The sequence below is a fragment of the Oryctolagus cuniculus genome, chromosome 6 (assembly GCF_051225735.1).
Source record: "Oryctolagus cuniculus isolate XC-2025 breed Fujian yellow rabbit chromosome 6, ASM5122573v1, whole genome shotgun sequence".
Taxonomy (NCBI): domain Eukaryota; kingdom Metazoa; phylum Chordata; class Mammalia; order Lagomorpha; family Leporidae; genus Oryctolagus; species Oryctolagus cuniculus.
The window spans coordinates 129791626-129808044 of record NC_142872.1 but is presented as its reverse complement, the minus strand read 5'-3'; the positions used below and the strand labels follow the sequence as shown (position 1 = coordinate 129808044).

Sequence of the window (16419 nt, the reverse complement as noted above, 5' to 3'; positions counted from 1 at the left end):
CTTGATTCATACTTAAGATGTTTCATTAATTTAAAGATCTAAACAAAATAATCCACAGTCCACGTGAGGAAGACATTAAAGTGATTAACTCTAAACATTACTCATGATTTGGAGTCTAAAATTATAGGTAGGATTCTTATATTTTATGTTTACATCAAAGACATTACTATGATAAACATAATGACACATCCTAGGCACATTCTTCTATTCTGCTGTCAGTTAGGTTACAGATACAGAAAGTAAATCACTCCTGTTGTTGATAATCTTCTCAAGACATCCTAGTTCAGAAATGCCAATATTTTCTTTACTAGTCCATAATGCTTAAAATTCACCCAGATATTTAATTCATTCCATAGATTATGATAAGTTGCTGAGACTTTAGTTATATAGATTTATGTTTAAAATAAAAATTTTAGGTGTCTTTATTAGTAGTATATACTCTTAAAATGTCAAAATTCCCAGGTTCTATAAATTGATCTTCTACAGACTTTTACAAAACTGCAACTGAAAAGGAAACAATATATATAAGACTATTGAACACAGTCCACTTTCCATATCAGGTTATGTTCAAGAACTCACAAACTTTTTCTAATGTAAAAAGTTTATCACAATAATCATTTAACAAGACTCTCTGACCATTTACAGAAGCTTATTATTAGCTTTTAGTGCATAAACATTAAGAATTAAAGCACTGATTATAATTATTAGGCTATTAATATTACAGATATACTTGAATATAAAATAAGTTACTCCAAAAATATAAATATACTTCAAATATTCTGTGTTAAAATGATATGAAAAGATGCTTGTTTTGGTGCAAAATTTTTTTGAAATCTATGTATACATTTTAAACAGTATGCATTTTCCATCAATTTTTTATATTCCCCACCCATACATGGATTTCTAAAGTTTTTGTATCAAATTTATCTTTTAATTCCATTCTCCATGAACTTATTGAAGTAACTTCATATCTTCCATAAAGCTCAGACTCATAAACATGTTGTTGAAATAGAATGCCACTACTTTCCTCCCACTTTATCATTCCAAGTTTTAATAATTAAAAACATTCTCAACATATCCTACTTTTCTTTTTGAAACAACAGAAAATTATGAACTAAAATTTAATATTGTTTTTATTACCTTAGAATAATGCATACTTACTCATAACATTTAGGGTTTGAATTTCCATGACCAATTTTCCTAGTATATAGGTAAATGCACAATTGCAAAAGTATAAAAATATATAAACATTTTAAACTATGATATAGCTATACTCCAATTAAATTAATTTTCCTCTACTGCACACATAGGTTATACTCAGAGGGTTTTAAATGATAAAAAAATATGCAAAATATATATGACATTAATTTAAATATTTAAAATAGATCTTTAAAATGTGTCATGAGAAACAATTTTTAAGATAAATGAATTTCTTCTTCTTTTTTATTTTTACTGTTTGAAAACAAGTTAATTCTCATGGTACCACTCATTAAGTACAGAGGTTCCACATAGGGAGTAAGTGTACAGTGCCTCCTGTTGTTGATTTAACAACTAACACTCTTATTTATGATGTCAGTGATCACCCGATGCTCTTGGCATGAGCTGCCAAGGCTACGGAAGCCTTTTGAATCCACAAACTCTTGTCAGTATTTACACAGGGCCATCAGCAAAGTGGAAGTTCTCTCCTCCCTTCAGTGAAAAGTACATCCTTCTTTGATGGTCCTTTCCTTCCACTAGGGTCTCACTCCCAGAGATCCTTCATGTAGAACATTTTTTACCACAGTATCTTGGCTTTCCATGCCTGAAATGCTCTCCATGGGCTTTTCAGCCAGATCTGAATGCTTTAAGGGCTGATTCTGTGGTCAGAGTGCTGTTTAGGGTATTTGCCATTCGATGATTTTGCCATGTGGACTGTTTCCCATGTTGGAACATTTACTCCTTTTTAATTCTATCTATCATTATTAGCAGACACTTGATCTTATTTATGTGATCCCTTTGACAGTTAATCCTATATATAAGATCAATTCCACACTTAATATGATCATTTTAACATGTAAGATGGCATTAGTACTACCCAGCTTAATGGGATTTGGAGTCCCATGGAAAGATTTAGCTTTACCCTTAAGGGTAAGTCTGTGAGAATGTGTCCTGAACTATACAGCTCCTCCCTCTCTTATTACCACTCTTACTTTTTACTGGAGTGTATTTTCAATTGGCTTTCAAAACCTATGATTAATTCTATATTAAGTAAAGAGTTCAACCAATGATATTTAGTAGAAAAAGATAATGAAAAAAATAAAATAATAAAGTGTTCCTTGACAGTCAAGGACTGTTCAGTTCATCATTTCATGATTTTAATATACAGTAATTTATTTACAAATATAGCCACAAAAACATTCATGTATTAGCTATGTTGGCAAATAAGCCATCCAAAATAAATAAGAGTGTATGACCAAGGATAATAAATATCACACAAAAAAAGAAGGATAAATTTTTACAATAGTATTTTTGTTATATAAATCACAATATAAAATTTAGTTTTATTTATTTCAAAATCTCACTAAAATTCAGTCACTATTTTCCAAATAAACTGTTTCTTAAGTAAAATTTTGAAAATCATTTATTTTTCTTACAATTTTATGAAGATAAATTTAAATCCCTAAGGTGAATTTCAGTTTATATTACTCCTTTTTCAGTAGCACTATTTTACTAACAGAGAGGTAACAGACTGTCCTTTGTACTCTGACACTTTTCCTTACTTTCCAGGCTTATGGTGTAATGTGGCAAGTTCTCTCAAGACACCCTATCTTTCCTAGTAGTACCTAGCACCATTGTAATAGCTTAATTATTAATATTATTGCCCTTTAAGTTGATGTAATTTTGTCATATGCAAACTGCTGTGAGGAAAATAATATGTCTGTCTTGTCTACTTCAATAACTGAGTGCTAAGCACAATGCCTGGTATACCACAGGATTATAATGAATACTTGCTAATACATTAGTGTAATTTAAATATTGATACATTTTAAAATATAGGTATAAAGCTCTAACATAAAATGAACCACCACAATATATACACTAACCCTGTTACTTCAGACAATTTTAACAGCTATCATTTGTAAAACTCAAATTTACAAATTTTTTCAAAGAAAATTTCAATGTACTCTCATCCAATTACTAATTAAATTTAGTATGGATTATTCAGTTGATCAATCATCTCTGTACTTGGCATTTCATCATCTTGGCTTCTTCTAATACCTAGCAGTTTTTGTTTCATATTGAGTTAACTGTATCCCGGTGGGTGGGCAAGAATCAAGCAAAAATACTTCATTTTGATTCATCAGTTTGAAGATACTACTTATTGAATTCATATACTGTACTATTCCTAGCATTTGTCATTGCTCTTGGCAAGGTTTTTGGTTCTAGAAGTTATAAATAAATCATTACCACCATATGGTATAAATATCATAAGAATACTTGGAGTGGTCTAGCAAGCAAACCTTATATTACATTTCAGGGAAGCAAATAAGTTCATTAAAGTATTTTGAGGCAAAACAAGCAAATATATAAAGCAGAAATTCATTTATGCTAACACTAGTCATTATTCCCTAAAAATTGATCTTAATAATAAAATAATTATGTTCTTTTTTCATACTATGTGTGATTAGTTTTCTAAACAAATCTTGAAATAAAGTATTCACCATTCTACTCTAAATGGCAACTACACACTATAAATTTCACACTAAAATGAGAAAAATGAGATATAACAAGGACACACGCATTTTAAAAGCATGAAATACAATGCTTATCGTCTCATGCTTTTATGTGGTTTCCAAATCCTGACAAACCTGGCTCAGTTTGGTGTTTCTTTTTCGGCAATAGTTTGTCATCACTTATTGTACCATTCACTTTTTTCTGCTGGTCTTCCCATGTAACTTCTAGTATAAATAAACAAAAAAAAAATCAGAGCTGTCAGAACCATTGAATAATGTGCAGAACAAGCTAAAATACTTCAGAGATCTAAGTTTTTTTTAAAAAAAGTCTTAAATTCTCACATAAACTATGTAATATGTTGTTTATATTTAAAAAATAGGAATGTGACAAATAATGTATTGAAAATAATGTGTGGAATTTTTTATAGATTTTACTGTTCAAAGCACTAAAATTTACTTCCAGTAAATTTTAACATTTATTTTAAATAAATTAATGGGGCCAAAGTATGAAGAAAATGAGGATTAAAATGGTTGGGTAAATAAAGGTCTTTTCCTACTTGACATTCAATAATACTAATTTACTTTACAAAGAAATATTGTATTATTATTTTATTGTGGTAAAAACAAGTGTTTATATGAATTTACAATGTACAGATTTTATATCAACAGAAATTTCATAAAAACAAATCAATATATGATAAAATGACTATTTTACCACCATATTAGTACCTTCATAACAGAAAAATTTATTCACTATTTAATGTTATTTCAATAAAATAAATGCTTGGTAAATTAAGAGAAAATACTAAGTGGTAATAGCTTGCTAGCATCAACTATGTCACCTAGCTTATTTAAGGTCATCTAGAATTATTTCAAGTACACTACAACACGAAAGAAGGAAATACAATTTTCAGGTGGTAATGACATTGGATAGGGCAGTCAGAGAAGCCCTTTCTAAGAGGGCAACTTTTTAATAGAGAGAAAGTTAAGCATCTAGTTATTGTGGAAAGGGCATTTCATGCAGTGGAATAGCATGTGCAGGTGTCCTGAATTGGAAGCAGGCCCTGTGTATACCAGAAAAGCATGCAAGTCACTGTGGCTGGTGCAGAGAGAAAAAAAGGAGAACGAAGTAGAAGATGTGGCTAAAATGGTACGGAGATGGGAAATGGGGGGAAATACATATCATATAGGACCTTGCAGTAAGTCATCTATCAAAGATTCACTGGCTAGCATTTAATTTGATCCTCATAGTGACACTCATAAACAATTACACATTTCATCATTTGCCTCTCTTATTCCTTCAGATACTTTTAAAGCTAAACTGTAAGTTCAGTAGTCAATTACTATCCACATACATTTAATCCCCACTAAGGCTTCACCATCATCCTCTCATACTTCATCCACTTTTTGCCATAAATGGTGGAAACCTAACATATTTTATAATATTAAGCTAAGCAAAATGTAACTGGAAAGATGACATGACTGCCAAAGATTGAAAACTATCCAGACTGCAATATTAAATGGGGAAACTGGGATATACATTTTGGAATACTTAGAATGTTAGAATTGACTGGGGTTTTCTAATTCCTAGACCAAAAAAACTGACATTCTTTTATATCCCAGAACTCCAGTTAAGTCATCTTTACTTAAAAGAAGATGGAATCTGCTCCTTGATTAATCTGTAGGGGCTGGCATTGTGGCGCAGGCAGTTAAGCCACTGCCTTCAACTCTGGAATCCCATATGAACTCAGGTTTGAGTCCCAATTGCTCCACTTCCAATTCAGCTCCCTGTTAATGCATCTGAGAAAGCAATGGAAGATGGACCAAGTACTTGGGCCCCTGAAACCCATTTGGGAGTCCCGATTGGAGTTCCTGGTGCCTGCTTTCTGCCTGGCCCAGCCCTGTCTTTTGCAGACATTTGGGAGTGAACCAACACATGGAAGATCTCTATATTTCTCTCTACTTTTCCCTGTTTCTCTGTAACTGCCTTTCAACGAAATAAATAAATATTTTTTAAAAAATAGTTAATCTGCAGTCACACACACACACACACACACAGACAGATTAGGAGCAGGCATTTGGTTTAGTGTTTAAACCACCAGTTAGGACATCAGAGTACCTGAGTTCAAACGCTAGCTCCAGCTCCTGACTCTAGCTGCCTGCTAATGTAAACTTTGGGAGACACCAGTTGAGTTCCTGGCTTCCAATTTTAGTCCTCAGCTGTTGTAGGCATTTGAAGAATGAATCAGCAGATGGGGCTGGGGGTAGGGAGAGCTCTCCCTCCCTCTCTTTCCATCTCAAATAAATGTGTGGCTTACTTATCTATTTATTATTTAATTATTTATTTATTTGAGCGGAAGAGAGAGAGAGAAAGAGAGAGGGGGACCGAGTGCTCCCATCCCCTGGCTCACTCCCCAAGTGCCTGTAACAGCAAGTGCTATGTCAAGCTGAAGCCAGGAACTGGGAACTCAATTCAGACTCCTATGGATGGCAGGCACTCAACTACTTGAGTTCTACCTGCTACCTCAAAGAGTGTGAATTAGCAGGAAGCTGGGATTGGCAGTGGAAGCCAGGCCCTCTGACACATGATTTGGGCATCTTACCTGGCTTCTTAGCTGCTATGCCAAACTCCTGCTTCTAAATAATTCTTTAAAGATTTATTTATTTGAATGTGACAGTTACAGACAGAGAGAGGGAAAGACAGAGAGAGATCATCCATCTGCTGGCTCTCTACCCAAATGGCCACAACAGTCAGGGCTGTGCCAAGCTGAAACCAGGAGCCAGGAGCTTCTTCTGGGTCTCCCAAGTGGGTGCAGGGACCCAAGGACTTGGGCCATCTCCCACTGCTTTCCCAGGTGCATTAGCAGCGAGCTGGATCAGAGGTGGAACAGCTGTGACTCTAACCAGTGCTCATATGCATGATAGCATTGCAGGTGGTGGCTTTACCCACTGTATCACAATGCTGGCCCAGATTTTTTAAAAATATAGACTAATTTCCTCACATTGAGGAAAATAATAAGCTCATTAATGACAAAATACTTGTTGATTCTGAATGACCTGCACTTTGGATTATTGACCAGTAAACTCTGTCACAGAGTTCTGCTTAAAATCAAATCCTATACAGTTATTTTAAAAACTTATTTTACCTTTCATCATTTAATAAAGTTTATGATGTTCCAAAAAATAGAAGATATGCTAGTGTTTGAAGGAAGACTGAACACGAAATAGAAATAGCTTGTTTTGAAAATGGCCACCCTCTCTGTAAAGTGGAAGAGAGCCAATTCTGAACAGTGAAGGAAAAAGAAAACTAACTTTCAAATATTTTATTCATAGGGTTACTTAAGGAAATTTGCAATTATTTGTCTGAAAGCTATTCTATCCAGTAACACAAAAATACCAATAACCATACATTTACATATACCAGCCATTATAACAATGAAAGTACAATATCAAGACTATCAATGATTGACGTAAGAGGTAATAGATATGTCAATGGACTAAAACAAGAAAGCTGGGTGTAGAAACATTTCTGGCATTCACTACATGGACAACATTGGACAACTTTCCTAACCTGTCTGGCTTCTGGATTTCCTGTACGTGATGTGAGGATGTTGGTCTTGAGCGTTCCTAAGGACATTTCCAGCTCAAAAGTTACAAAGTTGCTCTTCATATGGGGGCGGGCATGTGACACAACAGGCTGAAATGTTGCCTACAATGTTGACATCCCTTATGAGTGCCTGTGCTCCACTTCTGATCTGACTCCCTACTAAATACAGAAGGAGAAGCAGTGGAAGATGTCCCAAGTGCTTGGGCCTCTGCACTCATGTAGGAAACCCGGAAGAATCTCCTAGCTTCAGCCTGGCCCAGTCCAACCTGTTGCAGTTATTTGAGGAGTGAACCAGTGATGGAAGACCTCTTTCCCTCTATCTTTCTCTCTCTCTCTCTCTGTCTCTAACTCTGCCATTCAAATAAATAAAAAATAAATCTTTTTTTAAAAAGTAAGAATTTTATGGTAACTATTGAAAAACATCTTCTTTTATGACAGATAATAGACTTAAAAATTGAAATTTAAATATAAAGCTAGACCACACATTGTATGCTTATTATCAGAAGATAAAAAGTGAAAATTATAGATGCACAATATAATTTAATTGTCCATTTTAGCTTTGAAAGAATATATGATAATTTTTTACTACCTAAAATTTTTGTTCTAGAATATTTTTTCCATATTTTAATGAGTATTTTAAATTTAACTGAGTAAATATTTCATTGCAAGCGTAATTTTCTTAAATGTCATAACTAAAATGATATATAATTGAAATATAATGTTTTAAAATTCAATAAAATACATAGAAATAGTCCTTAAAATCTGAAATTCCATAATTATCACTATGTTCATATCATCTTAAATTTATAAATGGGCAAGTTAAATGATGAATTTGTTACATGAATAAATATTAGATAATTTGAAGAGTGATTATATTTACAAAGGCTTAAGTATGAGGTGGTTTCTCTGTCAGTTATATTTAGGAAACTCGATATTTACAAAGTAAACATATTCTGGCTAGCTTTCCTTAGTCAAGTAGCTAATCCTATGTCAATACTATGGTTTAAAGAGACCAAGTTCCTAAATCAGGAAGATCATATTGATTAAATTTTATGTGTTCCAATTTAATTTTTCATATGTAGTATAATGTTTGATGCCAGAAGACACAGAAAGGATCTATAATGGTGGTTACTGATGAGAGTATAAAAAGTTAATTAATAAGAATAAACAATGAATAGTGGGGAAGGCATTTGGCATGATATTTAACCTACCACTTGGGATGCCCACATCCCATATTGGAGTGCCGGGTTCAAGTGTTGGCTCCACTTGCACTTCAGCTTCCTTCTAAGGTACACCCTGGGAGGCAGTAGATGATGGCTAATGTACTTGGGTTCCTATCATTCATATGGGAGACTTTTAATAATGCCTGGCTTCTGGCTTTAGCCCAGCCCCACCTGGGCTGTTGTGGGCTTTTGGGGAGTTAACTAGTGGATGGGAGGTCTCTCATTATCATTCTCTGTCTTTCTACATTTCAAATAAAATTAAAAACAAATAAATAATTTAAAAAAAAAGTTTTTTAAATAAGCTGCCTTAGTCTACAAGCAATTTCCCATGTATTTTCGTACTGGATTCTCAAAGTAGCATACTTACAGTGAGAGAAATATCCTAAGATTTCTTTTTCTCAAATGATAATTTAGGTTAAAGACCAAGAGTCACAAAGTTGGCACATGATAACTGGCCCTGAGCCAAAGTCCCAAAACCTGTGTCCTGTACCATATTACTTTCTTAAGATTAATTATTCTCAACAACAAAGACAGGAAAATAGTTTTATGATTGTATTTAGGAAGTTAACAACATTATGGCCTTGAACAATAGCTTAAGTTTGTAGAAAGGTATGAGATAGAAAGATGTCTTTCCTAAATCTGATTATTATTTGAGACTCTGGATGTATAGAAGAAATAAGATGAGCAAAAAGGGGAAGACAAGTAAAGTAAAGAGAAAGGGAAGAGGGAAGAGAAGTGAAAAAAAAAAGGGAATGGTTGGGTAAGCAAATTAGGAAATACCATTTACAAATACATTCAGCCCTCTGTACTCACAGGTTCCACCTCCACAGATTCAACAGTCATAAACTGAAAATACTGATAGAACCAATCTCTAGGAGTAATCAGAGATAATTTGTACTTAACTTCTAAGACTTACTCATTTAGGATTGTGAATTATGAACGGGGAGAGGAATCTTCAATGTATTCCTTTCTCTTTATTCTAGCCTCTGCTCTAGCTCAGGTCATCAAATAACTAGACTAGCAAAATTCCTTAAATAGTCACGTGCCCGCCGGCGCCGTGGCTCAATAGGCTAATCCTCCACCTTGCGGTGCCGGCACACCGGGTTCTAGTCCCGGTCGGGGCGCCGGATTCTATCCCGGTTGCCCCTCTTCCAGGCCAGCTCTCTGCTATGGCCAGGGAGTGCAGTGGAGAATGGCCCAAGTGCTTGGGCCCTGCACCCCATGGGAGACCAGGAAAAGCACCTGGCTCCTGGCTCCTGCCATCGGATCAGTGCGGTGCGCCGGCTGCAGCGGCGGCCATTGGAGGGTGAACCAACGGCAAAGGAAGACCTTTCTCTCTCTGTCTCTCTCTCTCACTGTCCACTCTGCCTGTCAAAAAAAAAAAAAAAAAAAAAAATAGTCACGTGCCCCCCATCTCTTCATCAAGGCCATCCAGCCTAGTATCACCAAGCTACTTCTAATACAAATGTAATTGACTGTCCACCTGCTCAAACCATGTTAAACTCACATATATATATGTTAAAATATACTTAAAACTCCTTCATACTAATTTTGGACACATAATCATTTATCTAAATTTGGAAGAATTAAGTATTCAGAAACATACAAATTCCACTATAAAATATGTTCCCATCTAGATATTAATCAAATTTAAAAATTGACATAGGCACATAGTCTATTTTCTTTGAAAACATTAATAAAAATACAGAAAGGCAGCAAAATAAAGTCAAGATCCTACATCCTTTTCTAAACTTTTCACCCTACATGGTATACGATTTCTGGAATAAATGCAGAAATAAGAATCTAATATAAAGACTGTCAAAACTACTTAAGGGGCCAGCACCGTGGCACAATAGGTTAATCCTCAGCCTGCAGCACTGCAGGCGGCTCCTCTTCTGATCCAGCTCTCTGCTGTGGCCTGGGGAAGCAGTGGAGGATGGCCCAAATCCTTGGGCCCGTACCCACATGGGAGACCAGGAAGAAGCACCTGGTTCCTGGCTTCAGATTGGCACAGCTCCAGCTGTTGCAGCCATTTGGGGAGTGAACCAGCAAATGGAAGACCTTTCTCTCTGTCTTTCTCCCTCTCACTGTTTATAACTCTACCTCTCAAATAAAATAAATAATCTTTTTTAAAAATTACTTAATTACTTTTGGTATCCCATGACCTTTTTTTGGTTGGTTGGTTGGTTGGTTTGGTTGACTGGTTGTTTTTTGCTTTTTGCCTTTTATTTCCCCTCACTATCTTTCTTTCCTTTCATATCTATAATGTTATCTGTACTTGAAATAAAGTAGGTAACTACACATTGAGGGCCACACATCTAAGAAACAAAACAAATACCTTTTTTTCTATATCATCATGTATCTTTAGGAATCTTAACTTTTTAATAGTAGTAGGTAGGGTTTATTCTATAATTTTGGTTTAATTAAACACTAATAGGCAATTAGAGGAGTATATCTGCTGATTTCAAAACTAAATGAGATTAACAAAGAATAATAGCAACATAAACAATAAATTAGAAACAAGAATCCTTGGGACTTCAGAAATTGTCAGCCACATCTCTAGGAAAACTTAGTTTCTGTTAAAATCTTTATTATTATTAATTATTATTTTACAGAATTGGAAACTGAGACCACAAAAATTAAAAGACTAGTCAAAATCATAAGCTTAGTAGTAGAATTGAACACCCATTGGCTTCCAATGGAATTTTTTTAAACACTATAAAATGTAAAAAGTCCTAGTGAATTTAACAGTGCTCTGACTTGGAGAAAAGTATTAGAAACATTTTACTGATTTTTTACACATTCATTGAAACCTGTATAAATGGATTAAAAATTATACATTAACTAATGATACAAACCAACCCTATTTCTATTCTGCTCTTCTTTCTTATGCTAATAATTTAATCAAGAATAGCTCCCCAGTGGCTGGCACCATGGCTCACTTGGCTAATCCTCTGCCTGCGATGCCAGCACCCCGGGTTCTAGTCCCGGTTGGGGCGCCGAATTCTGTCTTGGTTGCTCCTCTTCCACTCCAGCTCTCTGCTGTGGCCTGGGAAGGCAGTGGAGGATGGCCCAAGTGCTTGGGCCCCGCACCCACATGGGAGACCAGGAGGAAGTACCTGGCTCCTGGCTTCAGATCAGCACAGCATGCTGGACACAGAGCGCTGGCCGTAGCGGCCATTTGGGGGGTGAACCAACAGAAAAGGAAGACCTTTCTCTCCCTCTCTCTATCTAACTCTGCCTGCCAAAAAAAATAAAATAAAAAATAAACAAAGAATAGCCCCCCAGGAAAACTAATTTGCAAAAACTACTAGACTATGTAATATATATATATATATATATAAAAATTATATGTATATATATATAAATTGGGTCGTAACAGGTTTGATTAACTTTAAATCTGAAACTAAAAATAATAGCATTATTCACAAAGAAATTATAGTAATAACAACACATATATAGTAATTATTACATGACAAGTGTTAGTTTAAGCAATTTAAACATACTAAATGATTTAAGAAACTAAATTTATAGCATATCTACACAGCAAGTACTATTATTTACAATGGACAGAGTTTGACATTTGTACCAAGTACTCTGCTATAGTCCTCTTGACTCACTTTCTTTCTTTGTAATAACAGCTTGGGGCGCTCCTTTCAGGAATGTTTACATCCCAGTGTTCTATGAAATCTCAAAGCATTGTATTATTTAAATAAGCCCGTAAACAGAATATCAAGTACAATGACAAGCAATAGATGAATTTTGGGCAAAAAACCTACTCAGAACCCTTTAAAGTTTACCTTTTCTTTATAAGATTGACCTTGAAGATGTATTCCAATAAAACAGACTGTACATAAATTACAATCTAATTTTTCCAGCTATATTTCACTTGTTATTCTACTACTATTCATTTTGGGGAAGGGTTTCCACAAAGCTAGGGAACAACTTTGCACCCTCAATGCCTACAAATAAAACACACTGAAAACAGCAGATACAGATTTTAAATGGAAGCAAATCTTCAGCTAATGTCTAAAACAAAGCAAATGGTTGCAGCCAATGTGCTGAAAAAAAAAAAACCTTCATCCACAGGGGCATGGTATACAGCCAACTGCATGAGACTGACAGTCTAGATTAGAAATCTGATACTACTTGTATTGAAGAGAGCCAACTATCTCTAGAATTGTGCTCCTTTATTTGGAAATGAAAGCGGTTTTACTAAGATTTTTAAGGTCAGTTCCAAATCTCAAAGTCTTTGGATCTAAATCCAGCAGCTGTGCTACAGAACAGTGATAGGCTCAGAGCTAGATGGTGTCACACAGCAAAGTGGCAGATCTTAATTCAGAAGACAAAGAGTGAACACTAAGTTTCCCACATATTTTTCATGTATTCTGTGTCCCTTTGGTCTTCCCTCAGTTCCAGATATTTTTTCTGTTCTTTCCTTTATAGCAGCAACTTCTGTCTCCATGTCTCTGCTCTTCTTTTGAATCACACTAGTTGCCCTTTTAGCACCTACTTAGTCAAAATAAAGGCCAACATTAGGACTTATGATTTCCTAGGTGACCTGGTCAATCTGGTGATTTTTCACACCCTAGAAAATACTCTTCTCCTTCAAGTTCCCACTTAACTTGTATTAAAGGCACCACATGCCACTGTTTCCTTGCCCCATCTTTCCACCTTCTCAGTCTCCTTGCTTTTCCTACCCAGCTCCCAACTATCAATGATTCTCTTCACATTCCTTGTAGCTCTCCTTTTGGTTACCCAAACTTGTTCTCTTGATGATCTCAACCAGTTTCATGGTTTTAAATAGCCCCTTTATGACTCCCAAATTTACAGCTACAGTCCAAATATCCAAACGGAAGAAAAGAACATATTTAAGACTGTCTAGGGGTCAGCACTGTGGCGTAGTGGGTAAAGCCGCTGCCTGCAGTGCGGGCATCCCATATGGGCGCCAGTTCAAGTCCTGGCTGCTCCTCTTCCAATTCACTCTCTGCTATAGCCTGGGAAAGCAGTGGAATCTGGCCCAAGTCCTTGGGTCCCTGCACCTGCATGGGAGACTCAGAAATTCCTGGCTCCTGGCTCCAGATTCCATACTTCCAGCCTTTAAAGCCAACTGGGGAATGAACCAGCGGATGGAAGACTTCTCTGTCTCTCTGCCTCTCCTTTTCTCTCTCTGTAACTCTGACTTTCAAATAAATAAATAAATAAATCTTTTTAAAAGAAAGACCATATATGACATGTTGACTGGATGTTTAACAGCATCTCTAACTTAGATCCAAAACCAAGCACTCGATACACTACTTAAGTCTATTCTTTGCAAATTCTTCCCTGTAATGGATATTTCACTTTTTTCCACTTACTCAGGCCAAAAACTTAGATGTTATAAATTAAGCTCTAATTTTATTTCAATTTGTCAAGAAATCATTTGGCTCTATTTTCAATATTTATCCAGAATCTATCTATTCTTAACACTCCAGTCTAAGCCACCATCACATGTTTCCTAGGTTATTATTACAAAAGCCTCCTAACAATTCTCCCTATTTTCATTCTTTATTCAAGTTATTCTCAACATAGCAATTAAATTGCTCTTATTTTTAAAAATCCAAAAAGTAGTACTGTATCACTTCAATCACTAACTCCCCACTTGAATCAACAACCAGTCAACCAAACCGAAATCATAATAACAATCTGTAAGGTCATATATGAATCCCCTTCTCTAGCTCCAGTTACCTTTCTGACCACTGCCTACCGAACACTGTTCCTCCAACAAGTAAGCTCACTTCCATTACCCGGGCTTGATACTTGGTGTCTCACCTTCACTGTTGCTTTAATCAGGTCTATATTCAGATGTTACCTCAACAGAATTAACTCTCCAAATATACTATAACAAATAATTGACTATATAGGACACTATATGTCCCTTTACTTTGATTTATTTGTTCATTATATTTGCAATTATCTGAAGTCATTTTACTATTTTATTTATTCTTTGCCTCCACCAATAAATCTAAGAAGGATGGAGACAAGGGTCTTGTTTTATATGAATAATAGAATCTTCAGTGCCCAGAATAGAATATGGTAGGTACTTGAACATTATTTGTAGAAAGAAAAGAAAGAACACATTAAAATATGGACAGTAGAAAACCACCAATTGGCAACCTTTTGGGTAGTGAAACAATGGAAGTTCACTTCTTCCAATGGAAGGAGGACCTTTCTCTCTGTCTCTCACTGTCTATAACTCTACCTGTCAAATAAAATAAAAAAAAAAAAAAAGAAAAAAGAAAACCACCAATTGTTATTGAATTTTAAATTACAGCAATAGGGGCCGGCACTGTGGCATAGTGGTTAAAGCCGCCACCTGCAGTGTTGGCATCCCATGTGGATGCCGGTTCCCAACCAGGCTGCTCCACTTCTGATCCCATTCCCTGCCATGGCCTGGGAAAGCAGTGGCAGATGGCACAAGTCCTTGGGCCCCTGCACCTGTGTGGGAGATCCAGAAGAGGCTCCTGGCTCCCAGCCTCAGATCAGCCCAAGCTTCGGCTGTTGCAGCCATTTGGGTAGTGAATCAGCAGATGGAAGACTTTCTCTCTCTCTGTCTCTCTCTCTCTCTCTCTCTGCCTCTGCAGAGCAATATGTCACATGGAATAAGCACAATCTCATTTCGTTTTATTGGAAGAGTGAAAAGCTAATGTACAAAAGGGACTAGCTTGGGTAAATGAGAAGTTAACAATCAATTCCATGTACCAAATATTTGTCAATAGGATTAATGGATCACATATCTCAATAACTGAAGGGCAAGGGATGATGTGTCCATTCCAAAATTATTTTGTGGATACTGCTCAGTAAGATGTAGAATAGAACTGTCTTCTTTATTTACTCACCTCTGTCATATCCTCTGACCATCAAATATGCTTTATCCAATTCAAAAACAACCTCCTACCTTATACTTATTCACGAACTTTAGTGTGATACTCAAAATAAATTGAAAGCCAGTCTCCCAAAAGAAAACAGCAAAAGGAAAAACTATACTAGATCTTAATTATAGTTAAATGATCAAAAGATCAAAATGCTAATCAAAATAAAAAATGAGAATTAGCATATGTAATATATACTCAGAGTTCTCATCACTCAAATTTTTATTCATTGATTTCTTTCTAGGCTCACCTGCACCATAGGTAGGACTGGTCTATATAACTACAGTGGTTTTTTTCATGTAAGTGATAAAAAAGAAATTAGTTTACAATGAGTATGGGTAACTGAGGTTCCAAGAGTCATGGCCAGCAGAAAACGATATAGACGAGATCAAAGGAAATCACAAGAGCTGGAACAGCAGAGGTAGAAGATTTACCAGGGCCAGCTAGAGGAAAGGAAAATACAACAGAACTCCACTGAGAGTACCTCCTCAGTTACCTAAAATCTTTAGCACAGTATCTTCACAGGTACTGTGTATGTAATGTTTGTAAGTAAAATATAGTATTAAATTTTCTTCAAACATTTTGCATTCTAATAACTGACACATACTTATAAAAATTTCATATAAAAATTTCAAATCATAGTTACTAAGTAAAGAGATTAAAAATAGATAAAAATCACAAATATCTAAGTACAAATTGAAAGCTTATTTAAATTGATAGAGAATGTTTTATAACATTTATTTATATTTAATTAAATTATTTTCACCTGTTAAGTAATATGCTAGTATATGCATTAGTAAGTAAATAAGATCCTGCAGGAGAAATTATAAACTTTAATGTTATTGCAATCTTACATTTACATTTTAGACATAATTTAAGAAAAATAAAGACACAAAAGAATATAACCAATATTAAAGGCCATTTCAACTGAATTAATGTCGAATAAAATTATCCATTTATTAATT

The 16419-nt window shown here is 35.2% G+C and overlaps 1 protein-coding gene across 47 annotated transcripts in view; it reads right to left on the bottom strand.

The window, feature by feature from the left end:
- Positions 1-16419, bottom strand: part of RIMS2 (regulating synaptic membrane exocytosis 2) — a 718020-nt gene that overhangs the window by 215165 nt on the left and 486436 nt on the right. For 11 of the 47 annotated variants that reach the window (XM_089336449.1, XM_089336431.1, XM_089336432.1 and 8 more), the window contains one exon: positions 3849-3938. The exons of the other annotated variants lie outside the window; for them this stretch is intronic. In XM_089336449.1, coding sequence (XP_089192575.1) covers positions 3849-3938 — 90 coding nt within the window. The remainder of the gene's footprint in view (positions 1-3848; positions 3939-16419) is intronic. 47 annotated transcript variants of the gene reach the window in all.